This window comes from Zeugodacus cucurbitae, chromosome 5 (assembly GCF_028554725.1).
Source record: "Zeugodacus cucurbitae isolate PBARC_wt_2022May chromosome 5, idZeuCucr1.2, whole genome shotgun sequence".
NCBI lineage: Eukaryota > Metazoa > Arthropoda > Insecta > Diptera > Tephritidae > Zeugodacus > Zeugodacus cucurbitae.
Genome location: NC_071670.1, coordinates 41,994,307 through 42,010,238, shown reverse-complemented (window position 1 = coordinate 42,010,238; position 15,932 = coordinate 41,994,307). Strand labels below are relative to the sequence as shown.

At 35.6% G+C, this 15,932-nt stretch overlaps 3 protein-coding genes across 3 annotated transcripts; 1 reads left to right on the top strand and 2 right to left on the bottom strand.

Moving 5' to 3' along the window:
- Positions 1-55: 55 nt before the first annotated feature.
- Positions 56-9,309, bottom strand: LOC105216188 (diphosphomevalonate decarboxylase). Its single transcript, XM_011190570.3, has 6 exons — positions 9,071-9,309; positions 8,921-8,991; positions 8,718-8,835; positions 7,884-8,662; positions 6,826-7,815; positions 56-171 (listed from the first exon to the last, which is right to left on the bottom strand). The coding sequence occupies exons 1-5, from the start codon at positions 9,120-9,122 to the stop codon at positions 7,669-7,671; spliced, it is 1,167 nt and encodes a 388-aa protein (XP_011188872.2). The 5' UTR covers positions 9,123-9,309; the 3' UTR covers positions 56-171; positions 6,826-7,668.
- Positions 9,310-10,537: 1,228 nt separating this feature from the next.
- On the bottom strand, positions 10,538-14,409 carry LOC105216189 (coatomer subunit beta). The gene is made up of 8 exons (XM_011190572.3): positions 12,613-14,409; positions 12,419-12,548; positions 11,830-12,355; positions 11,605-11,766; positions 11,404-11,540; positions 11,199-11,335; positions 11,026-11,131; positions 10,538-10,956 (listed from the first exon to the last, which is right to left on the bottom strand). The coding sequence occupies exons 1-8, from the start codon at positions 14,208-14,210 to the stop codon at positions 10,891-10,893; spliced, it is 2,862 nt and encodes a 953-aa protein (XP_011188874.2). The 5' UTR covers positions 14,211-14,409; the 3' UTR covers positions 10,538-10,890.
- A 115-nt stretch (positions 14,410-14,524) lies between these two features.
- Positions 14,525-15,916, top strand: LOC105216190 (putative inositol monophosphatase 3). The gene is made up of 2 exons (XM_011190573.3): positions 14,525-15,204; positions 15,267-15,916. The coding sequence occupies exons 1-2, from the start codon at positions 14,673-14,675 to the stop codon at positions 15,803-15,805; spliced, it is 1,071 nt and encodes a 356-aa protein (XP_011188875.2). The 5' UTR covers positions 14,525-14,672; the 3' UTR covers positions 15,806-15,916.
- The last annotated feature ends 16 nt before the right edge of the window (positions 15,917-15,932 follow it).

Sequence of the window (15,932 nt, the reverse complement as noted above, 5' to 3'; positions counted from 1 at the left end):
AGTTGTGCAGCTTCAAATGTAGTGTGCGGTGTGTGGGTGTTTGCTTGTTAGTTAGTTGTGTGTTATTTTCCAAAAAAAAAACAACAACGACAACAACTGCGACAAACAAATATTGATAACAATAAATATGTAGAATGCTAATAAGAATGAAACGGAGTTGACAACGTCTACCTGTAAAGATAAAGTATACAATTATCAATTTTTTTGTTGGTTATTGTTTTTGTTTTTCGTATTCCTTGCAAATGCAATTAATTAAAAAGTAATGTGATAAAATTGAAATTTCACAAAATGACAAATATGTACGTTGACACTGACTCGCTGTACTGTACACTTGGCGACCAGTTGACCTTAATGCCTGCCGTTGGTCCTTCGACGCTCGCTCACTGGCTGTGACTTGCGTTGCGTGTGATTTTGTTTTATTTCTCCTGCTAACAGCAGCTTAGAGCGTGCTTTAATAGCGTAAACTTGAACGCTGGCTGAAGGTTTGAACGCTATAAGCAGCAGCGCTTTTCGCTTGCTGTTAGAGTTAGTAGATCACAAAAAAATCTACAACAAATTACTGCATTTATTCGTGTGCAATATTTGCGTTTTTTTTTTTGGTTTTTTTAATGCGTGAAGTTCAAATCGGAAAATACATAATTGTATGAAAAAGTACAAAGAAAATACATAAAACTGATTTAAACCACAAATTGTTCCGTATTCACTCGTTTGCGAGCGTTGTTCGTTCGACTGTCTTGTTTGTTATCTGCTGACTGACGGTGTACTGCGAGCAGCCGGTATGTCGTTGTATATGCACGCGCACAAATATTGCAAAAAGCAAAAACAAAAAAAAAAAAACGAAAATAATTACCAAAGATACCTGTACGTATTTCAATATTTACATACTTTTGTATGTGTACTACACATTTATCTGTATGTATGTGCATATGTGTGTGGTTGTGTACAAACAATTTTTGCCTGCAAATGTTCGTAACACAAAAGTAAGTGCATGCATACACAAGTATGTATGTATGTAATGTTATATTTTTATATATTAACAAGCCTCAACAATTGATACGAGTATGAATTTTGAGAAGCCAAGCTGCAGCTATCGACGTTGTGATCGTGCTTGAGCGCGAGAAAAAGCTAAGCGCACATGCAATATGCACATACATATGTATACTCTGCATTTAAATGCATTCGGAATTGACGTCTCATGAATCGCTAAGTACACGCTTCAAACAAAAATTTCAAAACAATCAAGAGCACCCCTCTGTAAAAACCCCCACCTTATTGGTGTAAGCTTTAAGCAAGTTCTCAAAGAGAGTAATTCATTTTTTATATACATATGTATATGGATGTATGTACAGAACTGTTTATATAAAATCAATGTATTTATGTATATACATATATAGTATTATTTATATTAATGAGGCAATCGAACTTAAATTGTAACGAAATTTTGTTTCGTGACTTTAATATTCAATAATATTTAATAATATTTAATAATATTACATATTTACACTCATATGTATGTACATATATAACTGCTGTATATAATAAAACGATATTTTACCTTATATAGTTGTGTTCGTACGAATGTGTGTTTAGAATAAATCAGTATATTACATTTTTCATTCATACAATGGTGAACAAAGAAATACCCATACATTTATAAACACAGATTTAGTATAAAAATATAATTTTACAAATGCATCGGATGCCACACGAATTTGATTCCTTGTTTTTATCTGTACGAATCTCCTAAATACATTATTTGTAACCGCTAGAAGTTTGCAAACCAAATCATGCCAAAAAGTTGGGAATACCCAAAGTCCCAATTGGATAAGTAAATTACAAAAGGGATTGAGTTAATAAATTTAACGTTATTTTCAGTTGACATATGATTCATGTTCGTTTTCCATTCAAATACGGCAGTTTATAACGGAATTTAAACGAAAGCTTGTTAAAAAAAAGCTTAGCTTACCAAGAGATATAAAACGTTTGAAACTTATTATGTACCTTGGTTATGGGTGATATGACTAAAATATGTTCTCTGTCTATTCAGAAAGCAGGGTAAAGGTATGTCGTATTTACGACGTTTATTTCAATCATAGTAACTGGGGATTTTATTATCGTCCAATTCAGGCCTCGGGTGCCTACAAATCAGTTCCCATTCCGGTCTCATGACCTGACTTAAACATAACTATGACCGTACATTCATATAAATATAATACAACGCATTAATTTACATACAGCTGTGTTCAAAATAATAATAGTGCTAAGAATATATTCAATATTAGAATTTCTTATAAAAAGTTTATTAATTTTTTTGTTTTTGTGTTGAAATTGAGTACGAACACAACAGAAACATTAATTTTATATATTACTAGCAGACCCGGCCACACGTTTTTGTGGCTAAGGTATACATTAAATTAGTAAATCTTTCAATGCAGAGAAAAATTTCTTACTTATAAAGACGAAAACGTTATAGCCGATAAATGTTAAAATGATTGGTAATAGACATTATTGTAGATCTGTGTTAAGCTTAAATCATCATAATTTGTTAAACTTTAATTTTTTTAATTGTATATTGGAGAAAGTAACAAATTACCAAATTTCATAGTTGGCTTTATCTTGGCTTTGGTGACGATATTGATTACCATCTTCACAGCCAGTCTTGTTCTTTTGCAAAGTTTGATGTTGATTTATGTTACGCAGCATGATGACAACTCACACTACTTTTAATTGCAAGTGAGTGGGGATAGTCCAGCAATTTAAAATAGTCTGTGCGATAATTGAATACGTCATCCTGGTTTGTAGCTGTGTCAAATCTCCTTTAACGAAATTCTAAAATGTCGCATTAAGATCAAACAGATCGTTATTTTTTTACCAGCAATATAGGTCATTCAAACAGCCATTTATGTATATTATATTATGGTTTCATGTCAGGACGATGAATAAGTTCCTCTTGGCCATGAAGTGACAGAAACCCGTTAAAAATGTTATTAATCCATCGAGGTGTGAACTGCGTCGCTACCATCCATGTTCAACTATTTCTACAATCGCAGTATGATATTGTTGGAAAAACACTCATATGTTAGTTGTTAATAGGCGATTCTTTATATGTCGCAACAAATTAGATGATTTTAGGAATGTGATTAGCAGCAGTTGATCCAGGAATAGTCTGGCGAAAATCACCTGCCAACAGAATCATGGCTTCACCAAAAATATTTTCGTTGTCGCGTAAATCTTTTAAAGTCCTGTGCAGTACCTCCAGCGACTTGAATATCTGGAAAATCTTCTTTATAGCTCTTTTTTGTTTGGCGATTTTGCAGACTGATGTTTCGTTGATTTGCAAATTTAGGAGTAATTTCAAGGCCGAATTGCCGTTTGTCTGCCTACTAACAGGTGCCAAGTTGCCCCTATTCCCATTATAATTGGGCGTTGAAAATGATTGAAATCGGTTCAGGAATTACCATAACCCTCATGTACTACATATGCTGATTTTCGTTATTCTATTGGACTTGATTTCAAATTGTGTGCAATAAAATTACATCAATAAATTGCGAGAGTATAAAATGTTCGGTTGCCTTTCCCTACTTGTTACACATTTTTTTGGGCTATCGACACAGCCTTATACAATTGAACAATGATAAAAATATTTTAACAAAGAAACAATGACAACTTTCAAAATATTATTATTTTTTGTTTTGTTTTTTTTTCTAATTTTGTTGTCAATTCAAATAAAATCATCTTCTTGTTATCTTCCTCACTATTTTTCGATGTATACTTACTTTCTAATCCTTCCCTGGGCTTTCATAAATATTTCAAAACTAAAATTAGCCAGATCGGTTTGGCCCTTCTCGACTTTTTCGAGACTAACGACACAAATTGTTTGTATGGGTGATTAGGGAAATTGTGGATTTAAGACTTTTTCAAGCAATTTTTCTAAATATTCTCTCCGTAAGAACCATCCCGGTACCTCTAAAAACATTCTAAACAAAAAATTTGCGAAATTGGTTCAGCGGTTCTCGAGTTATGCGCTTAGCAACACATTTTGCGATTCATTTTTATATTATAGATATGACTTTTATTAATATAAAACCGCAAAATTTTTCAATAACGATAATAAAACTTCACATCTGTTTTAAAAAAGTGTCTGAAACATAGGTAATTCTAAAAATTATGTATAGATACAATGAATATTTGATCGAAAGGCCTCTATTATATAAATCTGGCTTACAGGGGCTCGGCATTGAGTTGACTATGCCTTCATAACGGGTTTTAGGTATTTCTTCCCAAAAATCTCTCACTATTACCCAAAGTTTGCGATTATTGCTTTTCTGAATATCACACCGTAGGTTATCTATGGAATTGACCATTGCACAGGCCAAAGGATGACCTTAATCCCTTTGATACGAAACCACTCCTTAGCTAGTCGACTTGTATGTTCGGGCCATTATCCTGCTGGAAGACCCATTTCAGAGTCATTTCGTATTCAGTATGAGGTTGTGCTACTCAAAATTTCAACGTAGACATGTTGATCCATGACAGTGTAGATACAATATATGTATGGGCCCAGCACCATAAAAATAAAAGACAAGCCCAAATAAACTGTCGTGAACCTGTGCCTTCAAAAGGAACGACTTTACTTTCATCTATCCATTATATATTTCGTATCTTTTCCAATTTCTATAATAAGACTCTAAAACACGCACTATTATAATTTTGAACACAATTGTACACATTACTGGAACAATTCTAATACCTAAATTCAATATCTATCTATATAATTAGTTTTTTATAAAATCAAACATCAATCATTACAATTAACAAATAATAAAAATTGTTCATATTTTTACAAATGTTATACATAATTACATACATAATTTCATACATTATCTGTTTCTCTAGAATCGTACGAATTGAACTATATACACATTTACAAACCTACAAAACGACAATATATGAACAATTTAACCACCAAAGCACACACTTATGTAGACCATGCTTTGCTGACAAGAAAACCAAAAACGAAAAAAAGCTTTTCCAAGGCGATAAAACTCGCAAAATTCAATGTAAACACAAATTTGAATTCTAATTTTTTTCACACTTATTCTATTGTTATCACCCCTCGTAACCCAGAAATGCTTACCAACACTGAGCATTTTTCGACTGCTGTTTGTGGTTAAACCAACAAACAACATAAAACAAAAAGCAACAATCGGAATACCAACCCAACCATAGCCAGTAGAGGATTAGCATACATACATATGTATGTACTTATGTACATTGGGGTTTTGAACGGTTTGGGAACACGTCATTATTTGCTTATCCAATTGGCGAAGAACTCTCAAAATATAAGAGTGAATAAGTGGTTATATTGAGCAATGTATAAATAATTTTAAACTACAATTGTACATCAATATACAATTAACAAGCATACATATGTACATATATATGCTTTTAAATTTTTGCAACCCACATTGGAAGTTCAACATCATATTTAAATGGAGCAATTGAATTGTTCTTGAATACATAGTATACTGTCATAACAATATACATTATTGCGTGGTTACTTTCTAAATTCATGCTTTTATCGTGTATCTAAAATTTTGAATCTCAATTTTCTAAAACGAGATGCTTATAGTACAAACGCTTTTAAAGCGTGCACCGGTTAGTTTTTAGACATTTATATTTTACTACTACATAATACGCGTAAACGTAATGCTCCAAACTGAAATGAAAACAAGATAAATGTACATACATACTTACTTACAAATGATAGTTATACTTGTTTACTTGAGTGGGGAGAGGGAAAAAGTACATGTCGAAAAGGGTTAACTGCCAATTGACTGGCGGCATTATTTGTTAGATACGTAAATATTTTTATGTACAAAAACACACAAATATGTGTACATATATACAAATGTGAAAATATTCAAGTTAGAAATACCATAACTGGAACTTGAACCTGACCGTCAGTACGTATTGAGTCAAGTTAGCATTGTTGCCTTTTTCCTCGTTTTTTAGTTTTCTCTGATTGTTCGAATAAACTTTACAATTGCAAAACAATTGGGACTAGAGTAGACTGGAAAATAAACATTTCTCAAATATATGCATATATGGGCATATGAAAACTGGGATGAGTAAAGTATATTTCTGCTTGATGCCTCCCAGTTTGATTTGGAACAATTGCAAAAAGATTAAGCTTATAAGCAGAGATAACTTATAGTACATGTACATAGCTCCGCGATATGAATTATAATATGTTAGAGTATTAAATCAGATTAGCCGTATACTACATTATCACATTTAAGCCATTCCTTTAAACGACGATTATTCAAACAAGATCTAGAACATACATATTTGTGTTCATTTTGCAACACATCAGTCTGGAATCTGTTAAGAAAATGTATCGTTGCGTTGTCTTGAATAGTATTTCCCTTCTATGAATATGTAGTCTATGAGACCACTGTTTGCTTGTAGATCATTCACATTCTCCGATGTCTCGGACACCGCGATACACCGCGCACGTACACCTTCACTTATTTTACTTTGTTTTTGTATTTTTTTTTTTTTTTTGGCTGCTGCATTCTACGGCATCGTTGCAGCTTGTTTCATTATACAAGCGGCTAGGCAATAATTAAACAACACAAATCACACGCTGCTGCCACTGCCACTGCCAATGCTATTGTCATATGCACGCCAGCGTTGGCTAGCTATCCGTTGGTGTCAACGCTAGCGTTGGCATTTGCCTTCGTCGTCACTTGCTAACTCGTCATTTTGTAAAACTTCTGATTTTCTACAATATTATTTTTTCAACACTTTTTAATTCATTACCAATAGCACATCCTTCTTTACTACTCCTGCCAACGTAAAACACAATAAATTTTTAAGTAATTTTCCACTTTTTATTACGAATTCCGTCCTACAAAAGGTCTATGTTCAAGAAATTTAATATTTTCTGTTTTATTCCCGTTCAACTAAATAATGACACGAACGAATAAGTTTTCAAGCTCACGTTTGTGTGCATGTGTGCAAAGATGTTGGGCGTTGCCATACTTTCAGGGAAATAAAAATGTAATAAAATAGCTGCACTTTATTTCATAAAATATTACTCAAAAATAATATAGTACAGTTATAATGCAGTCAATGTATATTTAACCTCATTTATTTAAAGCCTTTTCCAAATGTTTTACATTAATTAATAATTCATTCATTAAGAATTCCATCTTGCGCTTATCAGTTTTTGATCTGGTGGCTCCCAATCAGCTGATGTGCATAATTGGAATACGATTGGTAAATGAAAACAAAACGGCGAAAGTAGATGGAGTGATATAGGGAAATAGGGTTGTCGAAACACCATGTACATTATAAAATTAATTTTTTGAATCAATTTTTATAAAATCTCTTTAGCGAATAGTTGCGAAATATACAAAATCGGTTCAATATATATTATAAAATCGATTTTATAAATTAGTAAAAGATTTTAAAGCAAATTAAACATTTTTGTATTACTTTGCATCCAATACTTTAAAACCAAATAGTATATCCCATCAAATGTTATTATAAAATTTAAATTAGTTTTTTATTTATTGATATACAGTATAAGCTCCTCTGCAATCACAACATTTACATTATTCTGCTTAAGACTTAAATACATTTGGGGTAAGGCATTTTCTTTCAATTTTCAAATGGTAAACCAGTACTAATATTCAAAAGGCTTTGGCTTTTATCGAGACGTTGTGGTCCAGTTCCAATTCTTGTATGGATTATGTATTTAAAAAGATTCTTGTCATGTTTTGGCAAATCACCACTAAAAGCGTTGATCTAAAAATAAATATATATTTATTACAAATAAGCATTATTCTTCATAAATTCAAATAATTTTTACCCACCTCTACACACTTTATTGGTATACCCTTAACGTATTCCACACTCTCGCCTGCATCATTTGGAAAACTAGTTTGTATTGCCGCCAGTGCAGTGCTGACATCTTTTTCCAAAAGAAAAAGGCAAGCATTTGGCCCGGCATCAAAAGAGTAAGCCAACTTTACTTCTCCCGCTGCTTTGTTGAAAGCGTGAACAAATTCCACAATTGCATGTGACACATCATTCATGTATACACATGGTGGAAATGTGTCCAAGGCAATAGCATGAAACTGATTCGTATCACGCATAGTAATCTCTGCCAATTTGGGGAAATCATGTTGTTTGATTGCATCGGTTATTGCAGCTATACGCTGTGGTACGCAATGCTGTGCGCGGTATTTTAACAAATCAGATGTTTCAACACAACGTTTCATACCGACGGTCGAGCTGGTCTTCTTACGCGAATCGTTTACCACCAATATAAGTATATGAAAGTCCTGCCAATGTTCCGCCGGTACAATGGGCAATGCTACTGAATCAGTACCATCATGATCTGTACCCATGTGCCAACGTACAAAACCACCGTGTAAGCTGCGACATGCAGAACCGCTACCTTGGCGTGCAATCGCCGTTAATTCTTCACTTTCAACGCCATACAGCTGCGCTAGTGTATATACTAGACAAGCGTAACCAGCTGCGCTTGATGCCAAACCCGCAGCAGTCGGAAAATTATTACGTGATGCTATGTGTAGCTTCCACTCTATGGGGAACTTTAGATTTCCTTTAGCAATCGCAAGTTGTTGTACTAAAATATTTTAATTTAAAGTTTGTTGGACATAATATATCGTAATTCCACTTACGCTCCTTCAAACAACGCATCAAACGTGGATTCTGCTCAAATGGCACCTCTTCACCATTCAACCACATAACGTTATCTGCAAAGGAAGCTGCTGCAGCGGCTGTTGTCTTTGCGCACATCTAAAATACACAAATGAGCATAACAAAAGGTTGCCTTAAATATTCACATTTATGAATAAATAACAAATATACAAATGCAAATTACATCGTCGGTGCTAAGGGTCGCGCTCAGCGAATCGTTGATGGGTAATATGAGTTCCTCATCCCGCTTGCCCCCTTCAAGTACAATAAGATTTAAACAACTTTTAATTGCTTATATACATAAGTGTGTAGTAAATAGTGAAAGTTAACTTACAATATTTGATTAGCGCAATGTTTACAGGTGCAATACATGTTTCCACAAACATTTTTAAATACCAAAATATTATTTTTAACCACTTATAGTGCAAGCACAATTATTTATTTGAAGTAGTTGCCTTAACGCTGACTGAAATATGACTGCTCCACTTTCCCCACATAAGAAACTGGCAGTTGGAGCCATTTCTTGGTGTTATTTCTTACACAGTGGAGCAGAGCGATCGCATTCATTTGAATAGTTTTTTTCTGCATTCAAACAGCTGTGTTTGTAACCAGAGTTGCTTTGTATTTTTTAAACAACTAATTTTTGTAATAGATTATTTACACTGGTGGTGATAGGTATTATAATAAATTCCCAATCAACAAGTGCGTTGTATGGAAAGGGGCCTTAAAAACTTGATTTATTGAAGTTTAAATTAAAAAAAAATGCATTTTTATATAAAAAGCTTAAGTTTATATTTTTATACCAGTGCACAATATGCGTTGTTGTTGTTGTTGTAGCGGTTACCCAGGCCTGCCTGAAACGACAAGCCTAGCCTAATTGTCATCGAAGTCATCTAACGGGAGGCCCAGGAAACGAGCTGCTTCGATAGGATCGGTTGTTAGATGAGTAGGGTTAAGGGGACATGCAAAGTGGTGGTTAGTGTCATGCGGGGACTCTTTGCATACAGCACATATGTTGAGTATGTCAAGGTCTAATCTGGATAGGTAGGAGTTTAGTCTGCTACAATATCCAGAACGAAGTTGCGCAGTTCTAGTCACAATATATCAAAAAATATATAAATAGCTAAAACTTCGATCTTCCATGCTACTTCTCTGTTAGAAGTCTAAAACTTTAGCTATAAGAAGGATCTTTATAACTTCTTCGATGATGTTTGAATTAAGAGTTAGACCCCAAGGTGATCTTAATAACCTATCCGATCACATTAGAATTGAGAGTTAGATCCCAAAGTGCTTACGAAGTAGGGAGGAGAGTTAATCGCAATTCCTTGAGTTAATGTGAAGGAAATGACGTTGGCAGAGTAGATAAACGATAGCTGATATTCAAAAGTCTTTGACTCAAGTTTAGAATTTAGTTAGGATCCCTTGTACAATGCCCTTAATGCTGAGACTGAATGTGGGGAGAATGATAGAAGACATTCTATGTATTTTATAATTTTTGGGAGGGCCACAATATACCGTAGGTCACATAACTGTACATATATATATATATATATATATATACATATATATATATATATATATATATATACATATATATATATATATATATATATACATATATATAGTTGTGAAATGCAACACATTTCTGGTTTCTCTCGTGTATAAAGTAGGTCTTCACGATAACCTAGAACCGACTATATTAAAAACCAATTTCTTCATCTTCTATGACAACATAAACCACTTAATTCTCTGAAAACCCCATATTTTTGTTTCTTTCTAATATTTATATTTTTAATCGGTGTATGGTGTATGCAGTATTTATATTTATATATTTCTCGTACATAAAGTAAAGCAATGCTTTTTATTCTATTAAATAGCTGGAATTATAAGCTTTTCGTAAATCTTTTAGCAATGATAAACTAACAAATAATGGTTTTACATACATATAGATACGTAGAATGTACTTTGTGTGCGAATATATGTATGTATGTATATGCAATTTTGGGCAACACAAAGAAATCAAATATAATTAAACAATATGAAAGAGAGTTTACACCCACACACACAATAATTCTTTAAATTTGAAATGATGAATTTCGTAAACGGTTACAATTAATACACTAAGAGTTCATACTTCTGTCTGTCTGTCAGCATTTAAGCGGCCTGCACTGACTGTTTCTGTGATGAACTGATCTTATCGCCTAAGCTTAGAGCCATGCCCTGCAATTGCAAATATTTCGGTTAAAGTTTTTTTTTTGTATTTTTTCTTGTAAGCTTGTAAAATAGTACCTGGCTTTTAGCACGTATGCGTATATGACCGGTCACCTTGGAATCGGGATCGTCCACGGGTTTCTCAATGCTAAGGTTGGCAAGCGCGTTTTCGCCAAAGATTGATCTGAAGAAAAAAATATATATAAGCAATGATTTCTATATGTTTCAAGGCCACTGTTGTTTATACTCACTTCGCATACATATTGGCAGCCATAAAGCCGCATTGACCGCTGAGCGCCTTCTCTGGTGTCAAACATTTCATATTGGTACTCTTCAACAAGTGTTTCAAATATTCATGCAAATCGGTGAATGTGGTATTTACAGTTACCTAATGAAATTTGCAGAAAAAATACAAATTATTTGAAGAAAGCAAAATATAGTGCAAAAACGGCGTACCTTATTCTCCCATTCGAAATCTTGCCACATTTGTCTGAATTCTGTGTCAGTGCAAGAAGCGGGTATTATATAATCCATAATGTCAATATGTATGGTGTTCAGCACAACAACATTTGTATTGATGCTTGTGTCGTAAACTGCAACAAAAAAGAATAATAAATTAACTAAAGCAAACAAAAGTCAATTGAAAGTTATACCCACCGATATTGCCGAAAATGATGCCATTCTCTGTGGACGAAACCTTCACATTTGCCTTTATGTTGCAGAAATCATGTGGCGCCAATACCACTGGATGTGGACGTTCAACCAATTTCAAATCACCCAAAGTTGCCAATTCGAGCGTGCAATTTTGTAGCGTGTCGTCTGCGAGAGAAATAGATTTCTTATGAGCGCAATTCATTTTCCAACAAACATTTTAGCACTTACTTGTTTGATTCACAATCAACACATCCAAAACGATGTCATACTGATTGACATTTACATAAGCCTCAGCGTAGACGGGATCAGAGAAGCCGGTCAATTGTGTTACCTTATTGAGTTTGTTATTGGGCGAAGTGATGTCGCTCAAATTGGTCGACTTAGTGCCGGCCAAAGCTTGATTCAAACTAGTTTCAAACACATTCTCGCCCAATTGATTGTCACGCCCATTAGAGAGTTGTGCAAATGCCACGGGATCATCAGGCTGTACCTTGGCGGCGGCGCGTTGTTTCTCTTTCAAAATACGTTGATCCTCCTCATGTTGGGCATCAAGCATTTTGCCGAGTGCGTCGCGGCAATAATGTTGGAATACTTCAACGGCCTCTTTGGTGCGTTCACTCAGCGTGCGCAAACAAATGAAGATGCGATCGATGTCATCATTGGTGATGGGTTTGGTGGGGAAACCTGATTTGCCCAGATGCAAAATGGAACTCATAATGAGCATAACTTGGGTAGTTAAACGATTTTGTTGACGCTGTATGTGGATAGAGAGTGTATTTAGTTTTGCTTAGTTAAATAATTTTATACAATTACTAACCACATCAGCTTCCAACTCGGCATAACGTAGTGCCAGTTTAGTAAGTGTAGCTGAGAGTGCAGCGCCAATAAAGAAATCACCATCCATTAAATATTGACGTAGTGGTGGACGTTTCTCCTTCTTAGCGACACTGTAGAGGTGAAATAAATTAATTTAATGTTCTTATTTAATGACTACAAGAAATTTCTACTTACGGCGCCAAGCTGAATGCGCTTTGCGTGGCATATGTACCATCCGAGGTGACTTTATTGCCCGCCGAAGCCGTATTGGTCTCAGTGGTTTTCTGTCCCTCATCTGTCTGCTCACCCGCTAGACGTTTCTGCTCGGCTTCCACCATTGGTATATCGCCCAAAGTTTGTATTATGGTTTCGGTTACCTCAAGTATCTGCTCTTTGTTGTCTACATATTCACCCAATATCCAAACAGCTGCACGATGTATTTTCGACGATTTTATTTGTGGGAATGCTTCGATTAAACGCTCAATGATCAGCGCACGCAGTGAGGGGAATTTCTGTATAGCTTCACGTATGAAAATCAATACATCGGCGGCAGCAAATTCATTTGTATCGGAAAGGAATTCAACCAGCACGGGTATTACATTTGCGGCCACATCGGGGAACTTAATGGAGCAAGAGTGTAATGTGCGTACAAGCAATTGACGATATTTGCCAGTGTCTTCATGCTCAACATTGTGAGTTTTGGAAACTTCTTTCTTTAGCACAAGCACCATTTCCTCAATATTGCGTGAGGAGACCAGGTCCATGGCAAGTGCCAATGTCTTACGACGCACTTCGATGTCTGGTGCGGCCAGTACACGTAGTATATCCATTACTAAATCTTGCATCACTTTCTCCATATTCTCATTTTCTTTCATCGCAATTAAACGATCCAATACAATCAGTTTGACATTATTATCGCTATCACCGACAATCAACTCAATGTAGCAACTAGCTGCAGCACGTATAGCGGTCGGTGCAGATGAGAGTGTAATGAGTGTGCCAGCCGCTTCATAACGCACAGCATTTGATGATGAGTTAAGCAAGTTGTAAATACAACGTATGAAACGTGAACGTTCCGATGGATTGGCATGGCAAACTTTGTAGATGAGCTCCACAATGACCAGTTGCAGAATATCACCAAAGTTGTTTACTTGATCAATGCAAGAAGCCAGATAGTTGAGTGCACGTTCTTGATCGGCATGCAGCAGCATCAAAAAAGCATTACGCTTGCAAGACATATCCTGTTGAGTTTCTAAGAAATTAGCAATCAACTCTGGACCATCGGGCACTAACCAATCGAAATTTTTGTATATGGTGAAAATGGCCAAAACTGCATTTCGTCGCACATAAGAATGACGATGTTCCAGACACACACGTATGGCCGGCATAAGTGGCTCCAAAAGCTCGGGCTCTTTTAGTTTACATAGAAAACGTAGAGTTGAGCCACGTAGAAATTCATTGGGGTGTTGCAAGTCCTTGCGGTATGCATCACACACCAATATCATTTCTTGCAAAAGTTTGCCATCGGCTGAGGTTTTCGGCACTATCTCCCAGAAGATGAGTAATAGTTTTTTGATTTGGTGATTTTGTACCGGAAGCACAAATCTGATGATAGTCATTATCAGGCCCGATAGTCGTTCGCCGTTCAACAACATCTGTATAACTTTTTTCAATGTTTCGATTTTCACATTGGTATCGCCTTTCTCGAGGTCTTGTTTAAGTTGCATCTCGTTCGGTACCTCGATGTCCGGCGAGTTGATGATTGTATAGCAAGGTCCCTCGGCCAACGCCATGTTTGTCACACAAATTTATCAAGTAGTTTTTCTGCACTAATTGAAGGTATAATTTTCAAATGAATATGTTTTGTACAATCGGTGCACAAATATTGAAAACACTCAAATATTCTTTGGGATACACAAATTGTATTTAATTTTATAATTTTCAAGAAAACATGTATTGTGGAAATACAATTGACGTGTCAAATACTCAGCTAATATTGTGCTTCTTCTTTTCCGAACACATTCACAATTAACTATGACATATGGAGAATGACATTGCCAACAACGTTGTAATTGTCATTATTTCTAACGTCAGATGACGCTCCAGTTTGTTTACAGTACAATTGTTGATTTTATTTGTTTTTGTTTGCGGGTAGCAGCAAGTGTAGTTTGACTTGGACACGACATCAAATAAGCTTTCCTTTCCACAACAACTGTGGAGGTAGCTTGCTCACATAGAAATTATTGGGTTATTCTATGAGCCAAACGAAACGAAGAGAAAAAATGGGGCGCACGATACATATCCATCGAGTGCCCGCTGCCATTGCTCTCATCACGATAACACTTATTCTAGTGTATTTCGTAAATTTCCATCAGGATGAACGACCTGCTGTATATGGATTGCTACGCAATCAAAATAAAGTGAATTTGCGCAAACTGCTTATTGGTGCCATACAGGCAGCACAACGCGGTGGTATGGAAGTGCTGGACGTGGCGCAATCGCGAGATTTAAGAGAACGTAGTAAAGGTAAAACCGATGAGGGCGCGAACGATCCGTTCACGGATGCGGATGGACGTTCTCATTGTGTGATGAAAGAAGGGTTACATCGTATTTTCCCACGCGTAAAAATATACTCTGAGGAAGATAAAGAGAGCTGCAGCAATGTGAACACTTTCGATTTGGATCCAACAGTACTACACGAAACAGCCGACCTGCCTAATGAATTGGTTGACATAAAAGACATCACAGTATGGATTGATCCACTAGACGCAACTCAAGAATTTACAGGTACACATATGCGAAATAAGTGTTTTTTTATGTAGATGCTATATTAGTGCACACTTTTACAGAAAAACTTTATCAATACGTCACAACCATGGTGTGTGTAGCAGTGAGAGGAAAGCCTATAATCGGTGTTATACACAGTCCGTTTATAGGACAAACCGCATGGGCTTGGGTGGATCGTTCAATGTCTGAATATTTAGCATCCATACACCCTGTTAATCCAGATACTTCAAATCCACTTATAACGGTGTCACGTTCTCACGCTGGTAGCGTAAAAGATTTGACACGCAATGTTTTCGGTGAAAAGTCGGAGATCTTAACGGCTGCCGGCGCTGGTTATAAAGTCCTGCAAGTAATATCCAACAATGCCACGGCGTATTTACATTCAACGAAGATTAAGAAATGGGACATTTGTGCGGGAGATGCTATTTTAAATGCCTTGGGCGGTGTTATGACGAATCTCAAGGATGAGTTGATTGATTATGGTCCAGATGGTTCACCAGTCAATGATCAGGGATTATTAGCCTCGCTTAAGAATCATGATGAGTATATCGATAAATTGATGGAGTATCGAAAGAGCCACAATGCGCCTGCACACAGCTAGTTTGAACATTTTTTATACACGGATTTAGAATATAGTTAAAAAGCTCAGGCTATTATTTTTAGGTTATATATTTTGCGTAATAATATAACACTGTTTTGTACTCATACTGAACGTTCTTGTGTTTTAA

Coding starts and splice junctions, on each gene's coding strand:
- LOC105216188 (XM_011190570.3), bottom strand. CDS start 9,122: ATGTTTGTGGAAACATGTATTGCACCTGTAAACATTGCGCTAATCAAA. Junction 8,992..9,070: donor CATTGCGCTAATCAAATATT/GTAAGTTAACTT, acceptor TTGTACTTGAAG/GGGGCAAGCGGGATGAGGAA. Junction 8,663..8,717: donor GATGCGTTGTTTGAAGGAGC/GTAAGTGGAATT, acceptor AAAATATTTTAG/TACAACAACTTGCGATTGCT.
- LOC105216189 (XM_011190572.3), bottom strand. CDS start 14,210: ATGGCGTTGGCCGAGGGACCTTGCTATACAATCATCAACTCGCCGGAC. Junction 11,541..11,604: donor CATCATTTTCGGCAATATCG/GTGGGTATAACT, acceptor TTTTTGTTGCAG/TTTACGACACAAGCATCAAT. Junction 10,957..11,025: donor GCATACGTGCTAAAAGCCAG/GTACTATTTTAC, acceptor TTGCAATTGCAG/GGCATGGCTCTAAGCTTAGG.
- LOC105216190 (XM_011190573.3), top strand. CDS start 14,673: ATGAGCCAAACGAAACGAAGAGAAAAAATGGGGCGCACGATACATATC. Junction 15,205..15,266: donor CGCAACTCAAGAATTTACAG/GTACACATATGC, acceptor ACACTTTTACAG/AAAAACTTTATCAATACGTC.